This window comes from Camelus dromedarius, chromosome 10, assembly GCF_036321535.1.
Source record: "Camelus dromedarius isolate mCamDro1 chromosome 10, mCamDro1.pat, whole genome shotgun sequence".
Classification (NCBI taxonomy): Eukaryota; Metazoa; Chordata; class Mammalia; order Artiodactyla; family Camelidae; genus Camelus; species Camelus dromedarius.
Window position 1 is genome coordinate 563,728 of NC_087445.1, and position 12,023 is coordinate 575,750.

The 12,023-nt window shown below is 39.2% G+C and overlaps 2 protein-coding genes across 4 annotated transcripts in view; one reads left to right on the top strand and one right to left on the bottom strand.

Annotated features, from left to right (window-relative positions):
* CENPP (centromere protein P) overlaps positions 1-12,023 on the top strand; it is a 219,109-nt gene that overhangs the window by 153,206 nt on the left and 53,880 nt on the right. The window lies entirely within an intron of this gene.
* ECM2 (extracellular matrix protein 2) overlaps positions 1-12,023 on the bottom strand; it is a 37,198-nt gene that overhangs the window by 15,200 nt on the left and 9,975 nt on the right. The window contains exons 2-5 of one of the 2 annotated variants that reach the window (XM_010974825.3): positions 10,336-10,648; positions 5,236-5,424; positions 2,318-2,920; positions 444-559 (exon numbers count right to left, since the gene is read on the bottom strand). In XM_010974825.3, coding sequence (XP_010973127.3) covers positions 444-559; positions 2,318-2,920; positions 5,236-5,424; positions 10,336-10,624 — 1,197 coding nt within the window. In that variant the 5' untranslated portion in view covers positions 10,625-10,648. The remainder of the gene's footprint in view (positions 1-443; positions 560-2,317; positions 2,921-5,235; positions 5,425-10,335; positions 10,649-12,023) is intronic. The other variant, XM_010974827.3, reaches the window with a different exon arrangement.

Genomic DNA, 12,023 nt, shown 5'->3' on the forward strand with positions numbered 1-12,023 from the left:
ATACATATTTTACCAGATTTTGCAGGTAGCATGAAATAAGGAAGCTCTGTCTTGCTGGCCTGCAAATGTTAATAGAATTTCCAGATAAACTTCCCTTTTTTCCCAGAAATACCTCATGTAGTAAGAGACTGTATTTCAACATGTTTTCAGCTACTTGAGGAGAAGCTCCCCTATAAATTCAAAACATTAGTTTTGTCATTGATGCTGTGTGAGTGCTCTTAGGGCAAAGCATGGAAAAAAACAGCTAGAAACCTGTAAAACAACAGACTATATTCAAGAGAAAACTCGAATCCAGTTTAGGGACAACAGAGAGGAAACTTACTTAGGCGAAAACTCCAGTAAAACATTTTACTTTTCCTCCCCCCTCCATCTCCACCCTCGGCCAGTGCAAGTGATGGGAGAGCCATCCAAATGGACCATTAGAAATCAGAGTGTGTATTTACCTTGAATGCTTTTGGACCTATACCTGAAGAGGTGATATTATTTCTGCTCAGATCAAGCCTTTCCAAATTCGGTAATCCATTAAATGCTTCATCTGGAATGGAGGTGATAGAGTTACCTAGGACACGAAGCAATTGTGTGTTAGGACTATGTGCCTATAAGTACATGTATACATGCACATGCATAGATAGCAAAAGAGAGCTTTATGTGGAGGGAAAGGCAATACTTACAGCAAGGACAACATACATAAGAAAATGAGTATTTAGAAGAAAAACAAGACTGGAACTAGACTATTTCATATGGTCAAAAGTTTCACTCTAAGGACCTGTCATGTTCTAATACATCATATATTAGACGAAGCTGCTTAAAAGAGCCAAAATGTGGCTTGCTAGAAAATTTTGATAGCATTATGCATTTCACAACAAAGATGTGCTTATGGAAGGTGATACAGAAACTGATTTTTATAGTTCTTCATATTTTCCGTTGGCACTTCCTGGGACCTGGGCCAGAAGTATGCTGTTTTGATCAGTGAAATCCTGGGCATGTCACTTACCTTCTCTGAGCATCAGTGTTCTCAAAATAAGAAGCTTCGGGAGATTATCCCTCAGATCGCCTCCAGACTGGTGTTATAATTCTGTGACTTCAATCTATAAAAGTTCCTGAATGCCTTAAATTTACAGGGGTTTTAGCTTGACATTTAGTTAAGTACAGTAGTTGATTGTTTTAAACCTAGAAAATGAGCTTACCAGAAATGGTGAGTACTATTAAAAACTGCATGGTGCCCTTCTTAAAAAAACCTAAATTCTGTGACTGAGCACAGGTCATTCATCTTTTGTAAAACTTCAGACTTTAACAAATTGGGTCTTTCTAAGGCACAGCACACCTGGCATGGAGGCCATAGGAAGAGGGGGCGTCACTGGAGCAGTAGGCTCTGGGCATGAGAGGAATTCCTTAGAAAGTCATGTGAACATGATGTCAGGAAGGCCAATACACCAGAAGTGTCCTATTGCAGACTGGCCACCCTGAACCCAGGTGTCAGGCTGGGTCTACTGAGTATTTATATGATTATTTATTATTTCTGTGACTTGCCCCGAGACACATCTGAAGCCCCCCACTCAGACTCTCTCACCCCTGCATTTTACTGTATCACTCAGCAGTCCCACTCTTGGGACTTAGGAAAGAAAACTTGGGTCCGCATAAACATCTGTATGTGGATATTTACAGCATCTGTGTACATAATTGCCCCCAAATGGAAATAACCCAGATGTCCTTCAGCTGGATCCAATGCAGACGTCCACCCCAGCAATGGAAAAATGACTCAGAATTACTGATAAACACCACAGCTCAGCAAGCTGCTGATAAACGCAACACCCTGGATAGCCCTCAGAAGCATGATAAGGGAAAGAAGCCCAACTGAAAAGGCTACATTGTGTATGATCCCGTGTCTGTGACATACTGGAAAAGGTACTGTTGAGACAGAAAATATCAGGGCTGGTGGAAGGAGGGACATGCGGGAATTTGGGGAGGTGTTGGAAATGTTATATCTTGATTATGGTACTGATTACATGACTGTGTGTATTTGTCAAAACTCAAAGAATAACATGCTAATAATAAGTTTTACTGTATATCAATTTTACCTCATACCGCTGACTTTAGAAAAAAGCCAATGGGAAATCGCGATTTCACTTGGAGAAATTTGCTTTATACCTAATTGTGCTATTCTGCAGCGAACACTTATCTCTTCTGCAAAGTTTATGAGTTTGAAGATTGTGAAATTAGTCTTTTTAGAGTCAAGTTATATTATTAAATTAAAATATAACATTCATAGGGCAATGAGAGTTAAGCACAAAATAAAACAGAAATCAACATCTCTTACCAACAAGCTCCAGGCTTGTTATTTCTGGTGCTGTTAGCGGTGGTACCTGTGTGAGGGCGACGTGGTTACAGGTGATGGTTTTGTAGGACAGAGAGCATCTGCTTGGCAGAGGCGGTGAGCCTCTGGGAGGAGCTGGGATTGGGAGTCGAGAGGGCGTCCTGAACACGTCTCCTCTGACGGTGTCATAGTCGTCCTCATCCTCATCCTTCTCCTCGTCCTCCTCGTCCTCCTCGTCCTCCTCGTCCTCCTCGTCCTCCTCGTCCTCCCCCTCCTCCTGTGCTGGGTTTCTGTGCTGATGGGCCTGCCTCCCCTCCTCTCCAGGTCTCTGCTCACCCCTGTCTCTGCTCTGCCCCTCCGTGGGAGGCCTCCCCCAGTCTTCAGGTCGAGGGGTCTTTTTCTTTTGCTCCCTATCTTCATCTTGTTTAATTTCTTCTTCATCCTCCTCAATTTGGAGCTCCTCTTTTCTCAGTGCTTGATCCATTTCCACCCAAGGAGGTGGCTGTTGCTTATGAAGGAAACTGGTAGGTTCGCTTTGTTCTGAAGAATCACCAGAAAATTCAGTTCTATCATTTAATGCTACACCACTGAGGAGCAAATAGGAGGCTACCGACCACGTAAGCAGAAGACAGCAGGGGCAAGTTGTGGTATTAATGAAAGGAAAAAATCATAGTGAAAATGAAGTTAGTAAATATTATTCCCTCCAGGTACATCAGTGCAGTTCATTTTATTTTATTTTATTTTTTACTTTTTAATTTTTATTCTTGGAGGGAGTGGGCAATTAAGGTTTATTTATTTTTATTTTTTTTTTAAGGGAGGTGCTGGGGATTGAACCCAGGACCTTGTGCAAGCTAAGCCCACACATAGGAGCGCAGTTTAAACACTAAATGCATCTTGAAAATTTTGCGTGAATAGTTTTAATAGAAATAAATAAACTTTATTTCTGTTGCGTAAGATGTTATAGACAATTCTTCTTTTCCCTGTGAGCCTTAATATTTATTTTTACTGAAGTATCATGCTACCTGGTAACTAAAGAAGGGAATAATATTGTCATGTTGCAAAATGGCAAGCAGCCCTGTTGTGAGATTGCAGTATAATCAGATGTGAATATCTTTATAATACATACTGTCCAGTTAATTGGGGTTATTGATAAAATAAGAATTTGTACACTGTCAGACATTTAAAAAAAAGTGAAACAGGTATATATTTTACTTGTTTATGGTAGTGAAATCAGCTTTTGTTCTGTATTTATTATATTTGTCCAATTTTCCTTCAGCTCCATGAGCCTAATAGCATCCTCTGAAATTCAGAATTGTAGTAAATTCTCCTCTTTTTCCCTCCCAGACTATGTATTTAAATCATTTTTGACTGCTTGAGATCTATGGAAGATGTCCTGGACTTAAATGGTGTTGTTTTAGCTTTGATATAGGCACGAGAGTGTTATTATTATTCCATGATGATGAGAGGATCATACATAATAGTAGAAAGTTTATCTACATTTGTGTTGAGCCGGTATTATCTTTGGCAGAAAGTGGGGAAGCCTTGACAAAGACCAGACTTCGGACTCACCCTCCGAATGAAAAGTTTCAGGGAGAAGTGAGCTCAGTAGATTTTCTTTTATCAAAATATAAAAATTTACTTAATCATCTCCATACTCTTATTTCATGCCATATGTAAATCACCCCAGAAAAGAACTCAAAATATAACTATTTGAAGGAATTACTTGAGATTTCAGTTCAGTATATATTATAAAGTCAGTGAGTTATTTTTTTTCACATCTCTGATGGAACATGCAGAAGGAGAATAGGGGAAAAAATTAGCAAAAGGAAACTAAAACTATCATATTGAAACATTTAAACTCTTTCCTGTATATCCAAGTTCATTTTTCCAAAATAACCACAGCGTTTCAAAATAATAGTTCAAGTCCATTGGAAAATATCTGAGAGTTTCTGGATCTTGCTTTTGTAAACCTTGTGTTTCATCTCCCAAGAAATCAGTATCATTAAACATTTCTATTTTCTAACATTTTTAGAATTCATAATATCTTAGTAAAATAACCGGTAGTACACACCAAAATATAATCCCTAAATATTCTAAAGATCTTCCTGGCAGGAGCCTTTTGTGGACAATTACCCTGTGATCATCCTGTGTGCTTGAAAACAGTCTACCTTGATCATAGACAACAGAAACATCTCTATCCCTTTTTGTAAAATTATTTAACATATATTTATTTGTTCATTTCATAAAGTATTGGCCAGGCTTTTCTTGGAGGAGTCCTGAGCCTCCCTCCTGAGGGCCCATCAGGTTATGAGCCTTAAAGGATAAGGGATGGTGAGCAACCCAATAAAGCCTCGTGGTGTGATCTTTCGGGCACAGCAGTGCCATAAAAGAAAGCCACTGCTCCAGGGGCGTGTTCCTTTAGAACTACCTAAGCAGTAATGCCTGCTCACAGACTGGGAGAATTGGGCTTTACTCTCTCTAGATGCAAACCCCTCCTCCCTTTGTTAACCATGGGTTCTTCATCTTCATGTGGGTTGATGAGCTTCACGTGGAGTTGAATTAAGTGAGCTAATGCCTGTGAGGGACTAAGCAGAGCTCTTCACGTATACTAAGGACTTGGGAGCTGTTGGCTGTGGAAATTCTGTCACTGCATCTCTAAAGTTGAAGAGTCAAGCGTGGCATGTGATCTCGTCCAAGTTTACTCATTCTAATAGAGAGAGAACTCTAAAGCCAAGATCTTTTATGTCTCTCTCTTACTGTACGCTTTCCCAGAGAATTTCCATGTTTATCGTTGTGCCAATATTTTAAGTACCCTGATGGCTAGTTTACCGTAATTTAAAACCTAAGTTAATGACAAAGTAAAACAAATGAGAGTCAAAGACTAAGTCATGCGATATTTTGTTTAGGCTAAATATTTATACCAGTATCTGAGCAGACCGGGCAGCATTCTCCTTCAGGTATAACTGTTTGGGGGCACGTCTGAGGGTGGCACTTGGTTTCATCACAAAGGACCCTTCCATTCGAGCAGAGGCAGGTGGTGCAGGGCTCAGGAGACCATACGGCTCTGTTATACATGGTCATCCCATTTACCAAACAGCGTCCTTTCTTTCCTAGGAGAGAACAGCAACACATTTAAATTCCTGTCTGGTTACTAGCACCTGTGAATGGAAGTGAGCCCAGTGTGCAGCCCAGTGTGACAGACCCACGCAAGAATAACATTCTGTGTTCATTCCTGCACAGGGTAAACGTATCTCACAGGTGTGACCCTCTGAAATGCTTTTCATGTGCTCTACTCTCAACCCCTCTGACTTAGAGTAACTTCCTCATGGTAACTGGACTCTGTGAATTGTGCCCCCATCCTGCATCTGTCAGGATGGCTAAGTTACACAGTAGCATCAGACAGCCCCCGAATCTCAGTTATTTCTTGTTCATGCTGTGTGTCCAATGTGAGTCCACGGGAGCTCTGTTCCTTCTAGTTATGACAAACAGTAGGCTTCATCTCCAAGCAGGCTGTCCCGATGGCCACAGCAGTGGGAATGTGACATAGCAAATCACACACAAGCTCTAAAAGTGTCTAATTATGTTGACCAAAGCAAATTACATGGCTACATCTAACTTCAGAAGAGACAAAGCAGTGTAGTTCCATCAGGTGCCAAAAAGCAGAGGTCTGGAACAGCACTAATGATGAACAAGCCCACATTGTACCCTTCCCAGTGTGCAGAGGGAGAAAGTGAAAGCAGACAGTATTCTTGTGGTGCCTCTGACACTGAATTCTCAACGAGACATTGCAATTACCTCTTTTTTAGAATTGTTGTATTATTGAAATATAATTCAAAAGCCATAATACTCACCCTTTTAAAGTACACAGTGCAGTGGGTTTTATGATATTGTTTCCTCTACATACAGGATTGTAGATACCTGGATAAGTGTGTTGACTAAGCAGGCCGTTAGACTGCCAGTCTGAATATTAAAGGGGATGTTTTCCTTCCAACCCTGGTGTTATACCTGATAACTCTTTTCCATCTTATGAGCAACTGTCCTGAAATTCCACCTGGAAGTCAGCTCTCACATCTGTCCCTTTCTTTCCCACACCACTATGTCAGCCCAATTCAGGTCCTACGCATCTCTTGCAATAGACTAATCCCATCCATCCAATTCCTCCCCTGGAGAAAAACAGATACATGAGTTTTCTCCTGATTATCAAAGTACTATCCTATACCAAAATTCCAACAGCCTTTTTGCAGAAATGGAAAGGTTAACCTTCAGATTCATATGGAACTACAAGGGACTCCAAATAGCCAAAAAAAATCTTTTAAAAAAAATTTGAGACCTCTCACTTCAGCATTTCAAAACTTACTACAAAGCTTCAATAATCAACTTATGCCAGGATGGTACTGGCAAAAGGCTAAACATATAGATGAGTGGAATATTGAGAGTCCAGAAATAAACCCATGCATCTATGGCCAGTTGATTTGCATACATATAAAATCAGTTTACAATGTTGTGTCAATTTCTGGTGTACAGCACAGTGCTTCAGTCATACATGAACATACATATATTCATTTTCATATTCTTTTTCACCATAAGTTACTACAAGATACTAAATATAGTTCCCTGTGCTGTACAGTATAAACTTGTTGCTTATTTATTTTATGTATAGTAGTTAGTATCTGCAAATCTCAAACTCCCTATTTATCTCTCCCCACTTCCTTCCCCCTCTGGTAACCATAAGTTTGTTTTCTATGTCTGTGAGTCTGTTTCTGTTTTGTAAATCAGTTCGTTCATCTTTTTTTTTTTTCAAGATTCCACATATAAGTGGTATCATATGGTATTTGTCTTTCTCTTTCTGGCTTACTTCACTTAGAATGACATTCGCCAGGGACATCCATGTTGCTGCAAATGGCATTATTTTATTATTTTTTATGAGTGAGTAGTATTCCATTGTATAAATATACCACATCTTCTTTATCCAGTCGTCTGTCAATGGACATTTAGGTTGTTTCCATGTCTTGGCTATTGTAAATAGTGCTGCTATGAACATTGGGGTGTAAGTATTTTTTTGAATTAAGGTTCCCTCTGTATATGTGCTCAGGAGTGAGATTGCTAGATCATATGGTTAAGTCTGTTTTTAGTCTTTTGAGGAATCTCCATATTGTTTTCCATAATGGCTACACAAAACTACATTTCAACCAACAGTGTAGGAGGGTTCTCTTTTCTCCACAGCCTCTCCAACATTTATTGATTGTGGACTTTTGAATGTGAGGTGATACCTCATTGTAGTTTTGATTTACATTTATCTGATAATTAGTGTTATTGAACATTTTTTCATGTGCCTATTGGTATGGCCAGTTGATTTTTGACAAGAGTGCCAAGCCTATTCAATGGGGAAGAAATCATCTCTTCAACAAATGATACTGGGACAACTGAATATCTATATGCAAAAGAATGAAGTTGCCCCCTACCTCATGACAAATATAAAAACTAACAAAATGGACCAAAACCCTAAATTTAAACCCTTAAACTATAATACTAATTAAATAAAGCATGACCTTAGATTTGGCAATGGATTTTTAGATTTGACTCCAAAAGCACAAACAACAAAAGAAAAAACATAAATTGGACTTCATCAAAATTAAAATTTGATGCAACAAAAGACATTGTCAAGAAAGTGAAAGGACGTTGTACACAATGGGAGAAAATATTTGCAAATCATATCTGATAAGGGTCGAATATCCAGAATATACATAAAGAACTCTTGTAACTCAACAAGAGAAAGACAAGCCAAATGAAAAACGGGCAAAGGGCTTGAGTAGACATTTCTCCAAAGACGATACTCAATGCACAATAAGCACCTGAAAAGACGTTCAACATCATTAGTCATTAAGGAAATACAGATTAAACCACAATGTGATACCACTTCACATCTCCAAGAATGACTGGCTGTATTTTTAACATGGAAAGTAATGGCAAGGATGTGGAGAAATTGGAATCCTTGTACATTTCTGGTGGGTATATAAAATTGTGTAGCCTCTGTGGGAAACAGTTGGCAGTTTCTCAATAAATTAAACATAGAATTACCATATGGCCCAACTCCAAGGTACCTGATATTCCACTTGTAGGTGTATATCCAAGGAAACTGAAGTAGAATTAGAAATAGAACTGAAATAGTGGGGAGGGTATAGCGCAGTGGTAGAGTGCATGCCTAGCATACATGAGGTCCTGGGTTCAATTCCCAGCACCTCCATCAAGAAAATAAAATAATAAATAAATCTAATTAGCTCCCCACCCCCCACCCCCCAGAAATAGAACTGAAATAGAAACTGAATAGAATAGAAATAGGAATTCAAATAGGAACTTGTACACAAATGTTCATAGCCGTGCTGTTCACAGTAGCCAAAAGGTAAGTACAACCCAAATATCCATCAGTGGATGAAAGGATAAATGAAACACGATATTTCTCTACAATGGACTATTATTCAGCTATAAAAATGAAGGAAGTACTGACACGCTACATCATGGATGAACCTTGAAAACACTACACCATGTGAAAGAAGTCAGACACAAAGGGCCACATATTATACGACTTTTTATATGAACTATCTAGAATAGGCAAATTCACAGACAAAGAATAGCAGTTGCCAGGGACTAGGGGGTAGGAGAAAGTGGGGTAAATATGTATGCAGTTTCCTTTTAGGGTGAAGAAAATGTTCAGGAACTAGATAGACATGATGGCTGCACAGCATTGTGAATATACTAAATGCCACTGAATTGTATACTTTAAAATGGTTAAAATGGTAAGTTTTACTGTATGTGTGTTTTACCGCAATTTTTTTAAAAGTTCAGTAAGACCATTGGAAAATATTTTAGGACAATTTAGAAATGTTTAGTATGCATCTTTTATATTTTTTAATGCACATCCCCTACATTACATATTTTTAAATATTTAAGATCACATTATGCATACTACTTTTCAGACTTTGCATTTTCTGTTAGATCTTGGATATATCGTTCTGCTTAACTAGGGAAACTGACTTCATCATTCTTTAGCAGTTATGGGTATACTGTAATTATCATTTTAGACTTCCCTGCCTCCAGGCTCGCTCTTTTCCCAATCACGCTGTAAATGTGACCCACATTATCTATTTTCAGGATAATTGTATGTTCTGTTAACTCCATGGAAATACCATCATTTAGAAGCATTTGATTTTCTGGAGACAATGTATGAAGTATTGGCCACAGAATATTATGTGGTGATATTTTTCATTTGTCATTTGAAAGATTTATGTAATGTTGACACATGCATAATATCATTATTTTTTTCTTCCAAACCTGGAAAAATGTGACTCATTAAATATTATTGTTTAAAAATGCCTAGTTGAAATCTTTAGAAGAATTTCCAATCTTTTCAAAATTCAGTTTTAAAAATTCAGTAGTTTGGTTTACATGATGTAAATTCAGTGGCTTAACTCCATTTTTGGTTGAAAACATTAAATAGAGATGTTTTCATCGAATCATCTGAGTAATGTGTTTCTATATCCTAGATGATCTGTCATCATAAATGAACCAGCAGTTTTACAAATTGACATGTATGTTGCTGTATTATGATTACAGCTATTTAAAATACATGGCATTGGAGGGGGGAGGGTGTATCTCAGTGGTAGAGGGCATGCTTAGCATGCACGAGGTCATGGGTTCGATCTCCAATACTTCTGTTAAATAAAAAATAATAATAAATAAATAAACCTAATTACCCCCCCATAAAAGAAATGAAATACATGGCATAGTAAACACACTAGAAATAATAAACCAAAATAGTAACTATAGTTTTATAAATATAGTTGTAGGATAACTAATATTTTTTGTTTTCCAATAATTTTGTATTATTAGTATATTCTGTAAATGTTTTTCTTAATTATTTCAGAATTTATCTTAGATTAAATCAAAAGATAGTATTTTTTTTTTTTTTTGAAAATTTTCTTCATGGAGGTTTTCTTTCTTCTTCTCCCTTACTGTTTTCTTACCTGGTAACACATTATAGCTTGATTCTACTCCAGGAACACTTAAAAAGGATTCAAACTTTTCCTCTGTGCTATAATCCAAGTTAACCACGGGAAGTGTTGCGGCTGGTGTAACGATCCTCATTTGCTGAATTCCAAGCTGCCTGCTGACTCTGTGTGTGGGCAAGGTACTTTTCCTCGATCTTCTATAATACATCTTCCTTCTTTGCTTCCTAGAAGTTTCTTCATTTTGTCCAAAGTCGATTTGAAAAACGAGAAGTAGCAGAAAACAATACAACCCTGAAAACTTCATGCTTGCTTTTTCACCATTTGACTCCTAGAATGAGAATGAAACAGAATTTAGGAGTTAGTGACTAAATTTCTTCCTATGAAAATCGGCTTATAATTGCCTGTATCCCTCAGCAGCACATCTTTGAGAAATAATAGATACGATATATGAGCTCTATGACATAGTATCACTGCCAAGTCAACATTTAGAATTTCTCTATCAGAATCCAAGGACTTTTAGTGTCTTATCTTTATCTCTAGACCAGGCGTGATCAAACTTTTTCTCTGAAGAACCAGACAGTAAACGATCTTAGGCTTTACAAGCCACGTGTTCTTTGTTATAGCTACCCCAGTCTTCCCTCGTGACATCAAGGCAGACGATTTGTACACCAACAGGTGTGGCTGTGTTCTGATGGAACTCCGTTTACCAAAACAGGCGGTGGGTCAGACTTGGCCCCCGGGCTGGAGTTTGCCGACCCCTCTCCGGACCACCGTGTCGTAGGTTTTCAGAGGTTACTCAGAAGATGCGTCTCCACCTTTCTGCCAAGCCGTTCTGTGACTAACGTCATCCACAACTCATTTTCCCAGCTCTTCTATTTTGTTCTTTTATTCTCTAGTGCTATAGCTTCCTCTGTCTGGGGTAGGGGAGGAGGGAGCATGGCCGTGCCGTATAAAAGCAGCAGGAAACTAGCAGCAGTTACAAAGAAGGCAGAGGGACAAAGAGGCGCTTTTAACCAGCTGGTCTCAAGAGCAGCACAGGGCCCCACACATGGAGCAGCTGGCGAGCGTCGCTCTTGGCGATGATGACGTAAGCGCGATCGTAGCTCTGTAGTCGGGTAGCCTGGTCCAAGCCCTGTAAAGTCAGGTAGCAGACGCAGGTAAAGAGAACCCCTCCACAAGGTGATCATAGGAGCTGGTTGAAGGCTTTACCTGGCCATGCATATGCTGGCCTGTGGCTAGTCCTGCAAGGGAAGTCTTGTGCAGTGTCCACTCTCCCTTTGAACTTAGGCCTGTGTCCCTGCCCTTCCCCTGCCTGGCAGCTCTTGCCTTCCTGTTTGTCACTCAGGTTCCATCACTGTCAGTACTGTCTGAGATGTGGTTCCTCCTCCACACAGCAGAGTGTGTGGAGGAGAATCTGAAACCACAGGGACCCCAAGGACTCATGATCATAAGGTAATAGTGGCGGCCTCGCTCAGTGATGGAATGTATACCACTCCTCATAGGCCTGCCTTGGTCATCTCTGTCAACCAGAACAAAACCATGTTATATTTCAGAATATGTCACCTTAGGCAGGGATAGTGAAGGCTCAGAGTGAAAATATATACAGAGGTTAAGACTCCAAACTACAAAGGAGGAACTTTGAAGGCTCAAAGGGCCAAGAAGTGACCACAGACTCTGTTGCCCAGCAATCTTGTTGGAATCGT